Below are 21,672 nucleotides of genomic sequence, written 5' to 3'. Positions count from 1 at the left end.
CAGATTCCTCAACAAGTATTGAATTAGAGATATTGCAATTTTTTAATGACAAAAATAAAAGTTTAACATGTTTGAAAAATTATTCTGTTGTTAAACAATTATTTATTAATTATAATACTAATATTTTTTCGTCAGCACTGGTAGAGAGATTGTTTTCATTTGCTGGCTTTATAATGGCACCATTGGCACCTAGGTACTCGTTCCCGGTTGTCTGACGAACAATTCGAAAAACTTGTATTTTTAAAAGGTACCTATATTTTTCCAATGTTTTTTTGTTTTTTTGAATTAATTTATACACTTTTTTTCATATGATAATATTAATAACTAATACAATAAAATTGTAATAAATTTTTAAATGTAATTGGTAATTGTAAGTAATTCAATTATGTAATTTGTAATTTGTAATTAAATGTTCTACAATCATGTAATTAGTAATTTGTATTTAATTACTGGTATTTTGAGTAATTTGTAATTTATAATTAATTACTTTTTTTTTTTGATAATTTGCCCATCCCTGCATATATATTCACAAAATATTTAGGTTTAATAGGTATGTGTGAGGTTGAATTCTACAATACCTACCGCATTGCACTTCGTACTTCACGTGTATTTAAAGGAATATTGGATATTGATATGTATGTGACTATGTGATCATGACGTAATATACATATACGTCAATAAACTTTGTCACTATTTGAATTTCAAACGTTTACATAAAAAAATTTTAATTTCTTTATTAAGGACGAATTTTTCGAGATTTTGTGTAAAATGTTTAAAGTTTTTAACCTAATTTTAACATTTTTTTTTATCTACAATTAAAAAGAAATTAAAAAATTGAATTGTTTATAAACAGCTTAAAATATTCACGTCCAATTATTTAGGAAATTTCATTCTGTACAAATAATATTGATTTCAGTAACAGAATGTTTTTAGTTCTACGATTAATATTTTTTTGATAGGTAATAAAAAAATAAAAATCATGAAAAGTTTAAAATTTGAACATCAAATATATTATCCATATTTCAAAAACTTCAATCGCTTATAAAATGTATGATTTTATTTTAAATTTTCGTTAAATTCCTAGTCCTCAGTACCTAACCTGTAAGATATCTTAGTGTACAGAGTACCTAGATACACCTATATTATAAATTACAATTTCAAACTGTAACTATCAAAGTTAAAATTTGTAATGAAACTTCATCAAGATTTTTTGCTTAACAAATAATTACTATACCAATTTCCACATACCAAAAATGTAAAAATTTCAAATATTTATAAATAGCACAAAGAACTTTGAAAAATATATTTCATATTTTTAAATGCTAATATTATTATTAAGTAAAAATCTCGTTTTTAATTTGTTCTTGAACTAGGCACAACAAATTAATAAAATTTTATCAAAAATCAGTTGTGCATAAAAATTCCCATTTTATCTAATTTGTTTTTCCTGATTTTTTTTTGAAAGAACTAGAATTTTTTGCTTTTGTACAAGATACCAGTTTTTTTTTATAACTTTCTACCAAAACTCAAACCTTTTTTACTGTTTTTAGAGGTGACATTAGACAATAAAAAACTATTTATCATTTTAAAACAAATAAATAATCTTGGATTAAATAATTTAGTTAATAGACATCTGTACATAGTATACAATTGAAATATGATTAACATGAAGAAATAGAATCAATATGTAGGATGCATTTTTAACAATATATTAATTAATAACTGCTAATTATTTCAAAAATTTGAAAGTTTTTTCATCAGTAATATGTGACCAGCTGGTTATTATTCAAAAAAATAAAACCAATTCCTTCTGAGTTAATTGATTTCGTTTACTTTTTTACATTAAATTTCCCATTAAATGGGCTCATAAAAAAAAAAAAAAAATGGAAGCAGGTGCAGAGTGCACCTATGTCTGTTTAAAACATATTATTTTTTAAATATAGCTTGGTGCAATTGTTTTATAATTTAAATTGATATTTATAAATTTAAACTAATTCAAAAAATATGTTTATTGTAATGTAATACATGTACAACTAAAATGTATACATTTTAAGAAAAAAAATTATAAGCTGAAGAAGGTTGTAGGTTCTTTTTTTTTTACTCTTAAGTTTAAAGTATAATTTTAACTATTATAAAATGCAATACACACAAAGGTATGATCAAAAAATATATTATGTTATAATAATGGTAAAAATAAAATAACAATTATATCAAACAGTTATGTATGATCTACGCATTAGAGACATATTCCTAGTGAAAAAATTTCACACAATAACAAAATAGTTTTCTATTTTACAATAACTATTTTTCATTTATAAAACATAATTAATTTTAATTATTATTTTCAACAGGTATTTCTGTGTGTATTCGTATTCCATGCATTGACTTAATTTGATCTTTTAAAACCTGAAACAAGCAATATAAAAAATTATATTTTAAAATTAATTTTAAGTGTACCCATATTGTAAATTCTTGAGTACAATTTTTAACGGTCAAAATATATAATAATTATAAGAGTATTGATGTGATATAGTATTGAATATAATAAATAATATCATGTTTCAAACTTTTAATGTGGTAAGTAACTCTTCAATTTCAATTTTTTTTTTTAAAAAAGAAGTTTTTAATGATTAAGTATTATCACTAATCTTAAGATTACAGAAAAAATAATAGTATACATTTAGTAATAATATATGTAATCTATTAACACTAAGTATACATTAAGTGACTTAATAAAAATCCTGAAAAGTTCGATGAAAATTTTAAGTTATCTAAGGAAAGTTACCAATACTCTATAATTCTATCTATAATTAATTAAAATACTTTAAAATGTATAGGTTTATATAATATTACCACAGGTACATATATAGTATGAAAGTTCAATTATCAGAATGTTTTCAAAAAAAATTTTTTTTTTATATGGTCATTTAAGGTTAATTACTTATGAACACATGCTTCCTAGAACTTTTTTTCAGTATGTGTGCCTGATTTATAATTAAAATCAATAATGATAAATTATTTACTTCATTAATAAGTTGGTGTTGTTTTACTATACTCAATCCCTTGAATTCTGTCGTGGAAATAAATACTTCGAAAATAGCACCACAACCACCTATATTTTAAAATAAGTTAACATATAAAAAAATTACAAATAATTTAGTCGATATACTAAGCTAATTGTATTAATTTTCTTTTAGTATTACATATTATAATCAATAATCATATTAAAAACAAAAGAATTTTTTTCTTTAATGTTAAAAATATATAATACATGATTTAATCTAAGTAATAAAAAAAAATGTAAGTACATAAATTATATAAAGATACATTAACATAATCATTGTCTTAATGAATGATTCTATGAAATTATTTTGGTTATAAGTGGTATAAATTACAATGTGATTTTAAACAAATGCACATTAAGAAAAGATTTCTTATTTTTACTTTAAATTTTATATTGATTTAAACTATAAGACATACTTAAATAATAATAATAATGATAAAGAAAAAAATAATGATGCAAAGTTTAAATTTAAGATCTAATGTTTTTAATAATTACCTGAAATATCTTTGATTTTGATTTCTTTGGCTTGAGGAAATTTTTTTTGTAATGACGAATACAAAATGTTTTCACCACCTTTTAGAGTAGCTACTTTAGAGCTATCAGCATATTTTCTTAAAGCAATCTATTCAATCAAAAATAAAAATATAATTTTGAAATAGATCATCATCTAATCATCAGTGATAAGAACAATAATTTAGGTATTTCTGTTTGACTTACACAATTTGCACTAAATAATTTAGCACTACGTTTTGTAATTTGGAACATTTTTCAAGATTTTTTCAAAATAAATAAGTCGAAAATTTACCAATGAAATTAGAAACAATATTTTGTTTAAAGTTCATGTATTTAAATACTATACAGATTAGTGATTACGGATAATATAATAATTTGATAATGTAATGCTAAAATGTAAAAAAGTGAAATTGTTAATTACTAAGGACCTTAGTACCTGGTAGCAAGTACTATAATTAGTACTTGATTAGAGATTAGAATTTCAATCAAGTTTACGGAAATTTTTTGAAAGTTTATGGCTCGGAGTGGAATGGACTAAGATACCATATACTATATAGATAGTAAGATACTAAGATTTATAATAATTATAGTATCACAGAACACATTCTGTGATATAAGGATATGTAGTCATTGGTTAAACGTTATCATAGTTATCAAATTAAAAACGTTGCTGACGTCTGTTTGTTAAATAATTCTATTTTTTTTTTTCAATATCAATTTCGTTCCAATGTTCATTGTTATGAACATAAAGTATCAAAATGGCAGTCTGTCATCAAGATTATTGAGTATATTAAACGTAAATTGTTTGTGTTTTGTTTTTATCTACGACTAGTTATTAGCTAAACAAGAATAGTGATTCCTATTTGCTGAATAACAGGTAAAGCTTATACGACTTTTGTATGTTTGTTCAGTTTGTTCAGTTTGTTCATTATTTAGTCTGTGCAACTGATGAGTCAATATCCTAGATCTTCCGGGGTTGACCAGCACACCTATTATGTAAATGTAGGTCTTGAACTAAATTCCAGTTCTTGTTCTATCGTTAGAGGAATTAATAAATATAAGTAGATTCTGTGGATTACGCTAGTAAAATGTATGAATGTTCCATACGTAATATTTATGAACAAAATATTAATTTTACTTCTGAAAATTGTATTGGCCTAGAAATTGTCAGATATTAAAAAAAAAAAAATACCAAGTAAATAATGGTCATAGAATATTATAGTTTTACTTTAACATATATTAAAATTAAATTTGAATATATTACCTATATTTTATTTTATCAAAATTTATTTTTAGTACCTATTAACTATTTATCATAATACCTATATAATTTTTATATTATCTAAAGCAATCTAAATTTTATTATTATTTTGTAGTTTATATTATACATGTTTTGGATATCAATATTGATTAATTTTTAGAAACACTATTAATTTTATTTTCCTTTCTCTAAGTAATTAAATATTGTAATATCTATTAAAAAGTATAAAAATAATTTTTGAACTTAATTTTCTTTTCAAATTACTCTTTTGTATAGTACATTTATTTTATAGATAAAGTTTTTTTAAATAATAGAGTTAAGTAATTATTAGCTGTATGTACAATTTTGAATGCTGTTATGAATTTGAAGAGTATTCAGTAATCTTCAAACTAAAATTTTTCTTTAAATTGTGAGTGGTAAGAGATTTTGTCTGTTGTCATCACTAGCTGACTTATTGTTTTCAATACTTAATAATGTATATTTTATTTTACTCTACACGCAAATAATAAAAACAATAATTTATATTAGATTAATTAATGATACCTACCTAAATGACTAATAATTTAAAATTTCTTATAAATTTATATGAAAAATAACAATAAAAAATTGCACACTTACATCTAGCTGGTCATAACAGGTTACATTAGAAATATATTTAATATAAATTTTTGTTTTTGTTTAACCATTATTAATAATATTTTAGCCTTGAAGTTATAAATTAATGCTTTAATTTCAATTCATCTTATTATAATAAAATAATTGACTATAAAATATGCCATCTGATATGATATTGTAATAAATTGTATGTTGATATAATTTTGGTTACTTTATTTTCTTCAATAACTACTAAGTGTTTACTAATATTTAGCTTATCTGTAATATTTTTAGGCATAATATATAAATAAATTATATTAGTTTATTAAATAAAACTATTTAAAATTATGAAACTACCTATGATAAAATATGTAGATAAAACAATATAAGTATTATACATATATATTTATTGGGATATTTATATAGGTATATTAATTTCATAATTAATAAATTTATTTATTATGTAAATTCTTGGATATTGTTTTTCATCAAGTTATTAATATTGTTCAAAGTTCTGTTATTAATTTTAATTTATTTTGAATTCGTAACTAGTTTAGAAAATAACATTATCTAATTAATAGCATAGATTTCACACTATAAAAAATTTTGAAATTTTATATTGAGCTGATAATAATATTATAATATTATGTTAAAAACAATGATAACAAAAAATTATATGTAATAATATTATTAATATTTAATAATATGATAAATAGAAACATAGTATATATTAGATAATAATTGTTTGCAAGTGTTTTAAATTAAAATTATTTATTGAATTCTAAACCATAAATAATGAAGAATAGTTAGGATCGCATGTATAGTTGTAAAATGAGCAAATTAATTTATGAATTAGATTTTTAATACTTATATATGTATGTATGATTCTGATAATTGATTATGTGTATTAAGATTTTCATGATCTGTTTGTTTTATTTTATAGTTACTCACATTTTATATTTTTATACTTATTGTAATAACAATATATAATAAATAATTTGTTTATAGAATAAAGTTATTATAAAGATATGAAATGGAAGATTTTGAAAGAGATGAATTGGACGATAGTGAAGAAGACACAGTAACAGATTATTCGCAGATGAATACAACAAATGATGTAAATAATGTAGATTCAACTGATTTTGTGTTGAGAACAATGTCAAGCAGTACTCTAGTTCCTACAATTAGTGTTACTCCTCATTCTACTGGGAAAAATTATCCAGTTCTTGGTTATTATTTTGATATTATATAAGTATTCAAAATTAAATTTTTTATTTATTTAAATTTATACATTTTTACAGAGGAAAATATACAACAATTGCATGAAATACACGAGGTCATACAACAAATGCGTGATTCTGCCACTTTAGGATTGACACATGTAATTAATAGTTTTTTTTTAGTTTGAAATGTTAATACAATAATATTTTTTTTGATGTTGTAGATGATAAATTTTTGTGGAATAAACAATGCATTAAGTTCATCATGTCCTTCATTAAGTAAACCTTGTTGTCAGTCTGATTTGGATACTTCCAGTCTCAACTCTTCTCCTACTCATATAGATTTATCTTCTACATTTGACTCACTTAAAAAACACAAAATTGGATTTGTTAGACGAAGTATGTTTTTATATTATTATTTTATTGAAATTTTTTAATTAAATTATTATTTTTTTTATTATTATTATTTGTCAAGAACATTGTTTCAATTTGCGTGATATAATGGGAAAACATTGTACAGAGTCTAGAGAAAGTGAAATTATTCGGAGAAGAAGTTGGGCAGCATTAGATGACTTAACAAAGAATATGCATACCTTAAAAATTGTTAAACGTCAAAAGAGGTATTTATAATGTAACAACCTTATTATTCTTTACTGCTATAAAATAATTTATTTTTAGTGCCAGTTTAAGTAGTATGGAATCTGAGACAGAAGATCCATTTACAGATAGCACAGCAAATTTATTAACTACTGACAGTAAATCATTTTGTCGTCAGAAATCGAATAAAAATGTTGGTTTAATTAGTCGCAGGTTTAGTGGAACTTCTTCTACCCACTCACTTAATGAGACTGACTATCAGGTATGAAATGAAAATGTTATTATGTTTTATTATTGATTAATTTTGTCATCACATGTGTTATAGAATGGTTTTAACAAAACAATCGTTAAACGAGCTGTTGAATCTTGTTTATTACAAGCCAGACTTCCTTTACAAAAATCTGTTTCTACCCCATCAATTATGGGTACACGTGATATTTTGAACAAAGAAAATGTTTCAAATAATGATGTCAATAGTATTCCAATGTAAGTTATTTAGATTATTTATTTAATTAGCTTAAATTTTTTAGTATTTTATTTTGTAGTTAAAGTTCCTGTATGTCATTATTAGATGCTTTTTATTAAATTAGGCATTTTATATTTTTATTGATCACTTTCTACCATCAATATTTTATTATACTCTAAATGTTATATTATACTTATAATATATTTATTTCAATGAAAATAAAATACAAACCATTAGTAATTTTAATTTAATTTGTAGTAGATTTGCCCAAGTACTTAATTAAAATATTTTTGAGTTGAGTTTGAGTATTCAGTTTTTTCAATTGAGTTTTTTTATTTAATTATACTTAAGAGGACGTCGTACCCGCATATGTTATCTCCGTCTTACAAATGCGTAACATAGCAAATATTACGTTCAGAAGATCACGGTTAACTCCTTTAAATTGAAAATTAGAGTGAATTGTTGACCTCTTTTGAAGTTTAAAAGTGAGATTATTATCTAGGGCATCTCATAGGCTTTTTATTATATTTTAATTTTAAAGCGAGTTATGTGTGTTTTAAGACGTGCAAACAATTTACAATTTTAAAATACTCATAACTTGCTTTAAAATTAAAATATAATAAAAAGGCTATGAGATGCCCTAGATAATAATCTCACTTTTAAATTTCAAAAGAGGTCAATTCATTCTAATTTTCAAGCTGAAGGAGCTAAACGTGATCTTCTGAGAGTACTATTTGCCATGTTACGCATTTGTAAGACGGAGACAACATATGCGGGTACGACGTCCTCTTAAATACAATTTAATAATACAGAAGAAATAAATTTGAAATTTATAAACAAGTGGTATTCAACATTTCATCAAGTAAATTTTTTCTAATAAAAGTTAATAATTTTTTCTATTGTATTAAATACTTTATAATATGCATAGTAAGTATTAAAAACAAAAATTTTTATTTTAAATTTTTTATGGAGTGAGTACCAGTTAAAGCAAATGGTGTAAGCATAATTATCTTAATGATTTAAATTGCTAATGATATAATAATAATTGTTTAATTACTTTATCACAGATTGCACGTATATTGCTTTATTTCAAATGTATAGTTATTATTATTTTTATTTTTATTAAAGTAAATACAAAAATTCTACCCACCATAGAGGTCGTCCTAGTGGCACAGAAGACAGTGAGACTGAAGAAGAAACATTGGATGTAGATAGTACAATGAAACGTTGTTATATTACCCCTTCATCTAATAACACAAATATACCCTTCTACAATTTATTTTCTGAGTGAGTTTAAAAAAAAAAAAAAATTATTTGCACTTACTTTGCACATTTATTTATTCATTGATTTTAGATAAATAAGATAACAATATATTTGTAATTATGCTAACTTTTATAATTACATGTTTTAGTATGTCAGAAGATCAAAATGCAAAAAGAAGAAAAAGAGGAAGTTTATTTTTTAGAAAGAAAAAGGATAAATCCAAGAAAATTCTTCATTCTTGGATGTCTCCACCATATAGTAACTTTGAACAGTCATGTGATTGGTGTGCTAAGCCTTTAGAAAATAAACCAGCTTTATCGTGTGAAAGTATGCATCCATTATAATGAGGTTAAATTTCAGTTGTATTAATATTTATTTAATTACTAGGTTGTTTGATTACGGTACACCAAAATTCATGTAAAGATCAAGTTTCTGAATGTGTTAAACAAAAATATGGAAAGGTTTGTATTTTTTTTTAAAAAATTGTATTTATTTTAATGTATCCAAGTCTAATATGAATCTATAATTATTTTTACCACATATATTAATAATTTTTATAGAGTAATTTGAGATTTTCATCATCTTCATTCCAACAAAGGTTTTATGGGAAACGCCAAAACAATAATAATCAGTCTTCTTCTCCCAACAGGTAAATGCATTATGAATTAATTTAATATAAAAATGCACGTTAGAATTTACTTTTAAATGCTATTTTACTTAAAATAATTTATAATCTTAATAATAACAAAAAAATGCATAGGATGGTAATAAAATTTAGCATGTAATGTATTTAATAAATGTTGAATTGTCAATTGAAAGCATTTTCATGGATTTTATTATTATTGAGTATTATTTTAATAAATATTAAAATTTAAAAATAAAAATGTGATAGATTTATTTTTTCCAATTAATAATTATTATTTATTATTAATGTTGATCATTTGATTTTTTTTTTTAAGTTTTATCAGTGGCGGTTGTCATATTTTTAACTGGGGTGGTAAATAAATGTTTTTCTGTCTATAAATGTTCTTAATCAATTTAATAATCATTATGCCTATAATTTATTTTAGTTATTATGTATAGTTACATAAACGTATGGGTCTAATATTTTTAATTAAGCTGTATTGTTGTACATTAGTTTCTAGTTTTCCTTTAATGAATTTAAAAATATTAATTGTGTTAATAAGATAATAAAGAGTAATTTTTTATGTAAAAATATTTATGTGATAAGGATAATCATTGTCATTTATAAAAATATAATAACAGATACTCAATAATTAAGTATAGTCACTATAATTTAAAAAAAGTCATTGATTATCATAATTTGAAATAGAATTTCTAACATGTCAGAAGATATACATTATTAAGTATTTAAGTATAATGCACTAATATATATTTGCTGTATAAAATATCATATCAATATTCAGCAGTTAACATTTTTCGAGATAAACTCTTTATTTTCATACAAAAAAAAAAATCTAAAAACAATATAATAGTATGTATTTTACTTAAGTGATTAGTATTTTACAATTTTTGTTTATTAAAATAAACTATTTATTAAACATTTTTAAATGAGGAAGTGTTTAAATTATCTCACTAGCAAAATTGCCATTGAATTTTTTTTTTTTTTTTTGAAGATTAATACATGAAATATTAAGCAATCTTTTATTAAATAGAACTGTTGCTTTACAGTAATAATTGACTGTTCTCATATCCATATGATTGGAAAGAAAAATACTTTAAATAATTTGACAAGGCACTATTATTTATTAACTATCTACCCTACCTTGATCTATTTACTATTTAGTGTAATAAAATATATTAATACATACTTGAAGTATGGCATATTTTTACAATTAATTTAATTAGAAAAGTGTTTTAATAATCAGATGAAAAGTTTTTAATATTAGATTAGAGGGATTGAAACCTAATATTCTGTACCCCCTCCCACTTGGCCATCTAATCATGTTTTGGTTACTACTACAAATTATCCCTAGAGTACTCAATGTAACTATTAAATATTTTATATTTCTATATAAATACATTAAATTTATATAAACATTTGTTTAAAACGTTTTATTAATAAAATTATATGTATAAAAAAAAAAAAAAAAAAAAAATCACTTTCATTAATACTAAAATTGAATATTAATGTTAATATATTTTAATGTAATTTATATAAAAAGATAAACCAATATGTCTAGCCTTACCTTCATTAAGCATTTTAAATAAAACTTAACTAAATGTCAAATTTAACGTATTAGTGCATTTTAAAAGTATAACAAGTATTACCTAAATTTGGATTTTAGCATTTCAACAAGATGCATACTTTTATGCATCAAAATATATCTGAACAAAATAAATATATTTGTTGAACATAAGAGTTTTTTCAATTTATTAATGTTTATTGTAAATTTTATGTTTGCATGGCTTTACATTTATATAACATATATTAACATTTAAAAATCATAGTTTTATTATTTTTATTTATTGTTTTTTAACCTATATTTCTTTTAGAAGAGGCTAAATATTTTGTATTGATTTTAAAATTAAAATTTGGATTGTAGAACATGTGAATTTGTATATATAGTAGATATGATAATTTTAATAATTGGAAAAATATTCCTCAATTATTTTTGTATGCATACTTTTTTTTCACCTATCCGTTCTCAGGAAATTTATGGTGCAGTTTTACTCGCCTTGGAAAGTGGTAGCAACAAAATTAGGTGTGAAGTAAGTGTCCCCCACAACACATATAGTGATCTATTCTTATTGCAACCCCTTTTTTATGTGCATTTTGAATAATACTTTTGGCTCTATTTTATTATAATTAAAATGTTTTGTTTGATTTTTACTTAAAATAAATTTTAATCGTAATAACATTTTTGTGTAATATTATTATAACTAAATCTTAATAGTAAAATAATCAGCTCTTGTACAAAATATAAATTTAAATTTTGAACCATTTTGTATTTTTTTGTAACCTAGATGTGGCCTATGATAGATTAATATTGAACTAAAGTTAATTATTTATTTCCTATTAATATTTTACTATATTGTATACATATATACAATTATTTTTTTTGCTAAAAGGATAATTTTCCTGACCTATTAGTTATTTTTTACAATTTAATTTTTGAATATTAATATACATTTAAATTTTGAAACTCCTATTTCTAAGGAAAAATTTTAAAGTCTAAATTTATTATGTAATGATCTTAAACATATTTTCATTATATGTATAAAATGTTGTACACAGTATAGTATGTTTAGATGTGTGTTATATATTTTTATGTTTAGAATTTAAATATTTTGAAATGCATCCAAAATTAGTTTATTTTTTATTAGAAATATCCATTTTTTTTCTCAACCCTATATATTTTATGTTATTATTTAATATATCTTTTATTAATTACTCATATTAATTTTCATTTGTAATTTGCCATATGAATTTAGTCGTATAAATAATTAATTATTAATGCTGATGAATTGTACAGACACATGATAAATATATTACAATTTTTTCTTACAATAATATAATTAATTACTGTATTAATATGTACTAATATTTTTAAATTAATTAAAAACATAATTATTACCAAGCATTTTAATTCATCATTCATACCATATTTATTTGTATTTTATTTATAAAAATAAAATGATAAGAATAATTTCTATTTTTGCATGTTATTTTAGTAATGGCTTAGTGTAGATCATATATCTAATGTTTGTACTTACCAACTTAGAACAAATAACTATTAAATTTTGAAATAGATTCTGAGCAATATTAATTTAAGATAAAACAAAAGTTAATACTTCATTGAGAAACTGAAATTGGATATTGGTTCCATTTGTTTTTGGGTTAAATGGTAATATACTGTAAAATATGTGTATTTACAGTATATTGTAAATGATTCAAGGTACAATTTTATTTATGATAGTATCTTCAAGGATCATTTAAAATCCTAATTATATAAAGTTACTAGATGGATCTATACTATTTTGTTCTATTCACTTAATATAGAAATATTTTGAAATATTTTCGGCTTATACAAAAAGGTTTAATAAAATTAAAATATTATTTTGTTTTGTTTTTTTCTTATATGCTTAAAATATGAATGATGAGAAAATAAAAAAAAAATATCTGCTATACATTGAGAACAAACTGATATCTTTTTACAAAAAATTGTTATACAAATGCAAAAAGTATTTATATGATATAATTTAATAATGTAAGAAATATTGTAAAAAACAAACTAAAAAAAAGGAATATTTTTCTTTGCTCAGAATCCAAATTTAATAATATATTTTCTGATTTTTAATCTATTTTTGGAATTTTTCAAATAATAACATTTTTTATTAAAAACAAAAAAAATAATAAACAAATAATTAATTAATATTATTTTTTAATTTTGTAAAGTTATTTCAGTTAAAGCAGATCATATATTATTGTTGTTATTTATACATTTAATATAGTATAGAGAATGTCACTAAAGAATTAATTGAAATCTATTCTTTTAAAATTGTCTAATATTCTTATTAATTGTTAGAAAAATAATTATTGATTTAATTTGTTTGTGCATTAACTTTTATGTTATTATGTATTTTTACAAATGGTAAATAATTATGTATTCATTTATATACATATATTTTTATATATTTATATGTATGTAAAAATTAATATTTATTTTAGTAGTATTTATCATAACCTGTATAACCTGTGTGTATGTTATTTATCTTTTTTATATAAATTTTTATTTTTTCATTTAAAATATAATTTTAGTATATTTTTAACTAATTGAAATTTTATTTAATTTTAGCCATCCAGAAGACAAAGATGATGCTCATAATCATTCACAAGATGGTGTTGTGTAAGTAAAAAACAATGTACTACATTTACCTAAATTATACATCTAATTTTTGAATTCAAAACAGTTAATATTAAGTATATTATATTAAAAATTATCTACCATCTAGATTTTTATTTGTTAATGTTAGAGATACATAACTCTGTTTAAGGAGTTAACATGCCGTGGTCTGACAAAAATTAATCCTATGTATTCTCACACAACACCCTGCTATAATGAAACTGGTCTCAACAGCAGGATGTTGAGTGGGTAGGCATAGAATTGGTGTGTTTTCTCACTTATTCAGAGTGTAGGAAATGAATTATTTATTATGTTCTATATTGTAAACAATTCCATTATGTTAAATATATATATGAAATGAAAAGTTCTTAACATTAAATAGTGAACAATAAATTATGAATCTTATGTGTATTTCATTATATATACAAACATATGTATTATATTTTTAAATTTTAAACAGTTCAGCTGCTTTAACTTGTTTTTGGTTTCAATTTTAGTGCTTTGCTAATATTAAATTTGTATTAGGAAACACTTTTTGATTCTTCATTTAATAATAAATTGTCTTAAATTTAAATGTCCCTCTAATCAAAAAACTTAAGAAAATTTTTTTTTTTAATATTTATAGCTTGTATAAAAGCTTGTAAAAGTCTTCCCTGTAAAAACAACTATGTGAGCTTAACATTAACACAATATAAATTTTAATATATATCATAGCATTATTAGTATTACGTCATATTCTACAACATGTTAATAAATATTCTCATATATTGTATATATAATGTTTTTGTAATAATATGAATTCCTCCTATTTTTTTTTTAGGTTTTCAGATGAGGTTTCTTTAGTACAATTTGAATTTTTAAATGAAAGTAAGTATTTGTTCGTATATAATATTATATATTATATAATACTTATAAATATGGATTTAAAGAAATTTGTCCAATCACCATGTCTTTATCAATTATAAATACTAGTAGTATTTATAACCTTTCTCTATACCAACTTAAAAATACATAAAAAAATTGATAAAATTCAATATCTTAAATTTAACAGAAAATAAAGTAATTGTTGAAAACTTTCATTTAAAAAAATCAGTTTTAATAGTGAATAAAAATATAAATTTTATTTTTTCATATGAAAATTTCTTAATATTTTTGATCAAAATCTTATGATGAAGAGTAATAGAAATTTAATCTATATTTTTTGCACCAATATTTTGTATCATAAATTATTTTTTATGAGATGGAGATTAATAAATTAACCTAAGTAGATATGCTATTTGCTTTTCAAATACCCAATGCCTAAATTAAAAATTAGTTAGTCGGAATTGGGATTTGAAGTATTTAAATAATTGCTTTGGAGTTAAAATTTAAATTAAATAATTTTGATTCAAAGTCTTGCTTAATAATTGCTCATTTTTGATATTTTAATTTTTATTTTGTCATTTGTTTTTTGTTAAAAAGATCATGTAACAGCTCACGATTTAGAAACCGATCCTACATTAGGATTGCATGAAGAACAACCAGATTCATGGACACCTACTGTTACTAAAGAGGTAATAGATCATTTTATAGAGCTTTTGTTTAATAGTGATATTTATAATTTTGTTTTATAGGTTGTGAAGAAATTGAAAGATAAAGAAATAAAACGTCAAGAACATATTTATGAATTTGTGTTAACTGAAAAACATCATTGCCTTACTTTGAGAGTTATGCAAAAAGTAATTACATATAGATTATTTTATTCTATATATACATATATATATATATATATGTATAATCAAACAATAAATTTGTTATAGGTGTTTGTTGATGGTTTACAAAAGCATTTTCAACTTGGCGATAAAGTCTATCGTATGTTCCCTAGATTAGCTGAACTTACTGAAATTCACATTGGATTTTTGAAAAGTCTGAAGGAAAAGCAACGTTTAGCTGCTATCAATAATGGTGGCGTTGTGGATTCCATTGCAGATTTGCTTTTAGATCAATTTTCAAACATAAATGCTCAACGTTTAAAGAGCTCTTATGGAGAATTCTGCTCAAGACATAGGGATGCATTGGATGTTTATAAAGTTTTAGAAAAAGATCCAGCATTTTTTAATTTTATTAAGCACTGTCAGGTTAGTGACTTCAAAAATAACATGATTTTACTTTCTACTAATTTACAATTATAATTGTTGTAGGCCAATCCTTTGTTGAAAAAAAAAGGTATTCCTGAGTGTGTGTTGTTTGTTACTCAAAGACTAACTAAGTATCCATTGCTCATCGAACCTCTCATAAAAACTTCAAAAGAAAACAAAATTGAATGTGAAAAACTTTCTAGGGCATTAGCTATGGTTAAAGTTAGTTTTTTTTTTTATTTCTATTTAGATAATATTTGTTAAATTTATTGATTTTATAAATGGTGTATATCTAGGAAATCTTGGTGGAAGTAGATTCTCAAGTAGCTGAAAAAGAAAAGGAAGATAGAAAACTTGAAATATATAATCGGATGGAAGCTAAGTCTTATACTAATTTTAGAGGACGTAAATTTAAAAAATCTGATTTGTTGTCTGAGAATAGAAGACTGAGGTAAGTGTTTTTGGTATTTTATGGTATAACTAGGAAATCGATTTTCATGGAAATTTTTAGTTTTACTAAATTAATTTAATCACTTAGTTAAAATGTTTAAGGTGTAATGATTTCGATTTTAATTATTAATACAGTTTTAATCAAATAGCTAAGCTAATTTACTATTTTTTTTATTTACATTAAAAAAAAAAAAAGTAATTTAATAATTTCTATTAAATTAAATGTGTGATTTTGTTTTTTAACTCGGAGAAATGATAAAATTATTTGTTACTCTATAATGGTTATAAACTCATGAAATAATTTTCAAAAAGTTTCTTTTACTGTACCTCAATAAATCAATATTTAATTATGAATGTAATAAACGAATAAAGTTTTGTAATTTGTATTAGTTTTCTCAAGTAATATGTAATAGGTTGTGAATTATTAATAAATGAGTTTTAGATTCTTAATGATCATTTCATTTTTTGAAAACTAATATTTGACAAAAATAATAATTTATCAGATCCATTTAAATCTTTAAAATCATTACTTATAAAAAAACAAACATTCTTTATTGATTAAATAAAACTTCAAATACTTAACTACATAAGAAAAAATAAATTTAATTAAAAGCCTTAAATAGTGTGTACATTTTAATTTTTTATAATAAATATTTTAAGTAAATATATATATTTAGTATACATATTATTTAAAATATATATTTTCTTAGATTTGAAGGAACAGCTTGGCTTATGCAACGTCATGCAAAAACACAAATGGTGATGGTTAATGTTATTGTTATGACCGATGTGTTGTTTTTTATACTTGAAAATAATCACAAGTATACATTTTTTATGCCTGAAAGCAATAAAGAAAAAGAAACTAAAGTAAATTTTTTAGTTAATAAGTAAAAGATTTGTAGAATACGTCATTTGGTTATTTTTATTTAAAGAAATTATTTTTTATAGGTTTTAAAACCAGTTGCTGGTGTAGTATCATTGCAAAAACTTTTAGTGAGGGAAAAAGCTGGAACTGATACTAAAGGTATTTATTTAATATCTTCTAATCCAGCCGAACCAGAAATGTTTGAACTCAAAGTGCATAAACCTAAAGACAAACAAGTATGGATACAATCTATTCGTTCAGCTGTACAGGAATGTCCCGAAGAAGAAGATGATGGATATGTAACCTTCAGTTTTGAAGAAAGACAAAGGCAATTAGAAACTAAAAAAAACAATATAAGAGAAATTGTTGGTATGTATCATCTTATTATTGAATATTTATTTACATTACTTTTTAGAGTTATATTATGTTTTTATATATATATAAATTTCTGTGTATAATTTTGTAGGAGTCTTGAGGCAAAAAGATGTGGAACAAGCTTTGATTTTGGAAGAAAAAATGGGATTACAGCTAAAGCTTTTAGCATCTGCTGGAGTAGAAAGTTTACCAATCGAAGCTCCATCATATTGTCATTTAGTTACTGAACATCAAGATTCAGAAAAGATAAGAAAAGAAGTAATGAATGCTATACAGGTAAACTAAATATAATTTAAATTGTTATCTATGTTTTATTTTTATTTTTATATATGAAATATTTTATTTTTGTTTTCAGAAAGTCAATGAACTTGCTTGTTCGTTGTATGCTTCTGGTACAAATTTGTCTCGTAGCGCAAGTTCTGTTGGTGAACATCAAAGTGTAACATATGTTTCTCCAACGTTACCCAAAAGGGCTGAAACATTTGGTGGATTTGATAATTCATTATCATCACCAAAAAGTAATAGACATTATATATACTTACTCATAAATTAAATGTTACTTATTAGGATTAAAATATAAAATTTTTGTTATAAATCAACTTATTATATTCATATATATTTAGATGTTTTAAGAAAATTACCAAAAGTTGTGGATGGTAATGAAAATAGTGTGGAATCTGGCAATTCTAGTCCAATAGGTACTCCATGTTCCACGCGTAAAGATTCCAAATTGGTAAAATTAGATCTAAATTTTACACAATGATTATCATAATTAATATTTACTAAATGTATATTATATTAATATAGAGAGATAGCAATCTTGCATGGAAAGAAAATTGCAGTACAAGCTCATCACAAAGTGCCACTACAATACAATCATCTAGCGAGTTCCCTACATTATTAGCTCTAGGAAAAGAACAACAAGCTACAGCAATGGAATTGACACATCATATTTATACTTTATCTTCTATTATTTCACAACAAATGACTAATATTGATAGGTAAATATAATGATAATTATAAATATGTTGGTTAGTTTTACATTGAAAACCAGCTTTTTTATTTTATGTAGTTTATTATTTTTTTCATACAATATTAGACTCTCAACTCAATTAATCTACAAAAATCATTTAAATTATATTTATGAATAAGTGAAATTATTATTGAATTATGTAAAAATTGTACATTAATATTAAATGATATTAGATTAAAAACACAAAAGGTTAAAAAACAATCAATATTAAATTTATAAACATGTTATTTTAGAGTGCTTTCACAATATTTTTTCAAAATTTAATTCAACTAAAATGTGTTCAAATAAGAGTCTATAAAAATGAATATAGTTCATACATTACTGCCCTTTAAAATTAAAATACATTTCGATGCTAAGTATGCATTAATTAATTAATATATTTATCAAAGATAAATTTCCTCTAAATTTTGTTTATATAAATTTGTTATTATTATTGTATTCAACTTTGGACAGTGGTTACAATGATATAAATTAAATGTATTATAATTATGAAGTATAAAAGGGAGTGATCATAACATCAAAAATAATTAGTTGATTGAAATGTTTTACTTTTATTTTATAGTCTTCAAGCTGAATTGGCTGCTTACAAATCTCAAAATCTTCTAGAAGACCCAACAGTAAACAGTTCAAATATGAGTTCTAGTGCCTGGTTAAAAGATAAAAGGCCAATTTATAGACATAATCATCAATTGGAGGAACTACGTAATCTACAAGATAAATTAACACACGAAAAAGAGTCTTGGATAAGAGAACGGGATTCTGAGATTAAAGATCTAGAAGAAAGAAGAGAACAGTTACTCAGATTACAGGTTAATTTAAAATATCAATTATTAAACTATTCAATTAACAATAAAATTATTTCTATTGAATTCTAAAATGTAATATTTTATATTTTTAAATATACATAAGGTTAGGTTAGGTTATGAAATTAAAATTTCAATTATTTTTAGGAACAAGTACGGTTGGAACAAACTGACGTTACTCAGCAACGAGAGCAGCTTTATCTTAAATTACAAATGCTAACCAATCAAGGTATTATTGTTTCACCTAATATGCAACCACCACCTGTGTCCCCTAATCAACAGACTCAAAATCAATCTCTCGCTGATGGAGTACCTCAACAATTGTCTCATTCAGAATCAGTACGTAGTAAAAGAACTGATTCTATGAAATGGAAGCAGCATACTCCACCTTTACCCACATCCTCATCAACATTACCTATTAACCTGATTAGTGCTACTAACCAACAAAAGGTATGTATTTGTAATGAAAAATTTGAGGTAAAATTCTGATGTGATCTATTTTTTTATTATGTTGTTTAGGTAGCTTCCAAAGTTCAAATAAAACAAAAATTACCATTTAAATTAGCTACTAAGTTGGGTAACAATAATTCAAGTTCTGCATCTGACACTATACCCAATATCACAACTTCACCTTCTTCCCAATCTACAAATGCTTTTCAACAGCTTTTACCATTAAAGTTGCGTGAGAGTGCTAAGAACCCAATGAACCCTGTTCAAGGTAGTTCCGTTGAAATGCTATCACCAACCAGTCAACAAGGTCCTAGTCATTCACGTACAGGATCTAGTCCAGCAATGATGCAAAGTGCTCAGGTATTATAAGTTTTAGTGTATAAAATTTCTATCCATTGTTGTAATTAATTAATTAAATATTTATTTTTATTTATAAGAAACCAGATAATGCTAACATTTGACATAGGAATTGATTATAGATTATTGTACAAATAATAAAATTAATTATTAATTTTATACTTAGAATGGGTTGTGTGATTAATAATTATTGCATTCATATACATTATCTTTTTGATTACAATTTATTGATTAAAAATCTAATTCTTTGTATAACTACCAATATACTATTCACTTCATTGAGTAGAAGTGCTAAAAAATTGTTTTTGCATTTAAAATTTGAATACTATACTTTATTAATGTATTTTAAACGATTATTGGTAGCTTTTTTAGTCTAAAACATATATTTATCTTAAGCATTAAGTTTTGCAAGAGTTATATATTATGAATATGGATTTTATATTAATCTTAGTAATATGATGTTATGATGACAATTACATTTATTTTTTATTTTAATTATTTAGATAATCGAGGGAAAACAATCGGGTAACAAAGCTGGCAGAACAAATACCTATCCAAAATTGCCTGAAAAATTTCGCATTCGTAGCCCAGAGTCAAAACAGTCCAAAACACCGACTACACAAACTAGTGGCAGTATCAATAACACCAATGCTACTCCCACCACCGAAGAAGAAGTAATATTTTTCTGATTATAATATTATTCTATATCTTAAAGTTTTCATTACTAGTGGATCTCTTTGTTTATATTTAATTGGACAAACTATTATGGACATTCTTAGACAATAATTATATTAATACTATATAACATTCTCCATATATAATATTTCTCATTCCACTATTTAACTTTTAAGTTTTTTAGAATCATAAAACGTCTTTCACATTTTTCCCATTTATAATACTCTTAATTCATAATGGTATAAATATTAGTAGATTCAAATTCCCAATGATTTTTTTTTATATTATACACATAGTATATTTATTTTTGTCATTGGTGTTCAGTTGTTAAAATATGTCTCCTATTGCATTTGTTTTTCCAAAATGTTTATCCTTTATTTTCATTGTGATTTTTTTGTCTGAAATTATTTATTTTATTTCTTGTAGTTATCTATTAAAAATCCTTAAATTTAAGGCTAGTGGTAATTCAAGCTTTAACTTGTGTTAATTTTTTTATACATTTTGTTTTATACTTCTACTTCTATTTATATACTATTATTATCATTATTATTATTATTATTATTTTTTTTTTTTTTTTGGGAAGTCTTTCTTTGAAGTAGCTTAAGCAATAATTGATGACTAAGACTTACTATACTTCGCCTATATGTTGCCTAACATAACTAGGGCTGTGATGCACCTTTATTTTGTGGTTATTTTTATA

General features: G+C 22.9%; 2 protein-coding genes across 5 annotated transcripts; one reads left to right on the top strand and one right to left on the bottom strand.

The window, feature by feature from the left end:
- Positions 1 to 2,280: 2,280 nt before the first annotated feature.
- On the bottom strand, positions 2,281 to 4,145 carry LOC112599850 (bolA-like protein 3). The gene is made up of 4 exons (XM_025346928.1): positions 3,782 to 4,145; positions 3,560 to 3,686; positions 3,024 to 3,112; positions 2,281 to 2,406 (listed from the first exon to the last, which is right to left on the bottom strand). Exons 1-4 carry the CDS (start codon positions 3,827 to 3,829, stop codon positions 2,332 to 2,334), a joined length of 339 nt encoding a protein of 112 aa, XP_025202713.1. The 5' UTR covers positions 3,830 to 4,145; the 3' UTR covers positions 2,281 to 2,331.
- Positions 4,146 to 4,329: 184 nt separating this feature from the next.
- Positions 4,330 to 21,254, top strand: LOC112599816 (rho guanine nucleotide exchange factor 18). Of its 4 annotated transcripts, none has more exons than XM_025346876.1 (29): positions 4,330 to 4,454; positions 6,441 to 6,661; positions 6,734 to 6,813; positions 6,877 to 7,051; positions 7,128 to 7,272; positions 7,331 to 7,511; positions 7,575 to 7,735; positions 8,871 to 9,002; positions 9,128 to 9,306; positions 9,367 to 9,440; positions 9,540 to 9,628; positions 11,653 to 11,712; positions 13,800 to 13,850; positions 14,668 to 14,714; positions 15,309 to 15,400; positions 15,461 to 15,565; positions 15,647 to 15,964; positions 16,028 to 16,186; positions 16,261 to 16,415; positions 17,125 to 17,281; positions 17,363 to 17,648; positions 17,746 to 17,930; positions 18,010 to 18,172; positions 18,278 to 18,387; positions 18,462 to 18,655; positions 19,250 to 19,496; positions 19,638 to 19,940; positions 20,010 to 20,300; positions 20,801 to 21,254. In XM_025346876.1, the coding sequence occupies exons 2-29, from the start codon at positions 6,466 to 6,468 to the stop codon at positions 20,984 to 20,986; spliced, it is 4,521 nt and encodes a 1,506-aa protein (XP_025202661.1). In that variant the 5' UTR covers positions 4,330 to 4,454; positions 6,441 to 6,465; the 3' UTR covers positions 20,987 to 21,254. The 4 variants fall into 4 exon arrangements, with proteins under 4 accessions (XP_025202661.1, XP_025202660.1, XP_025202663.1 ...); XM_025346875.1 differs by having other exon boundaries at positions 8,844 to 9,002; positions 20,801 to 21,253; XM_025346878.1 differs by lacking the exon at positions 8,871 to 9,002 and having other exon boundaries at positions 20,801 to 21,253.
- The last annotated feature ends 418 nt before the right edge of the window (positions 21,255 to 21,672 follow it).

This window comes from Melanaphis sacchari, unplaced genomic scaffold (assembly GCF_002803265.2).
Source record: "Melanaphis sacchari strain LSU unplaced genomic scaffold, SCAv2.0 Contig55_pilon_pilon, whole genome shotgun sequence".
In the NCBI taxonomy this organism is placed as follows: domain Eukaryota; kingdom Metazoa; phylum Arthropoda; class Insecta; order Hemiptera; family Aphididae; genus Melanaphis; species Melanaphis sacchari.
Note: the sequence above shows the minus strand (reverse complement) of the source record. Positions and strands in the feature narration are given on the sequence as shown.

Coding starts and splice junctions, on each gene's coding strand:
- LOC112599850 (XM_025346928.1), bottom strand. CDS start 3,829: ATGTTCCAAATTACAAAACGTAGTGCTAAATTATTTAGTGCAAATTGT. Junction 3,687..3,781: donor AATTATTTAGTGCAAATTGT/GTAAGTCAAACA, acceptor TTGATTGAATAG/ATTGCTTTAAGAAAATATGC. Junction 3,113..3,559: donor CAAAATCAAAGATATTTCAG/GTAATTATTAAA, acceptor TTTAAAATATAG/GTGGTTGTGGTGCTATTTTC.
- LOC112599816 (XM_025346875.1), top strand. CDS start 6,466: ATGGAAGATTTTGAAAGAGATGAATTGGACGATAGTGAAGAAGACACA. Junction 7,273..7,330: donor ATTGTTAAACGTCAAAAGAG/GTATTTATAATG, acceptor ATTTATTTTTAG/TGCCAGTTTAAGTAGTATGG. Junction 17,282..17,362: donor ATAAAGAAAAAGAAACTAAA/GTAAATTTTTTA, acceptor TATTTTTTATAG/GTTTTAAAACCAGTTGCTGG.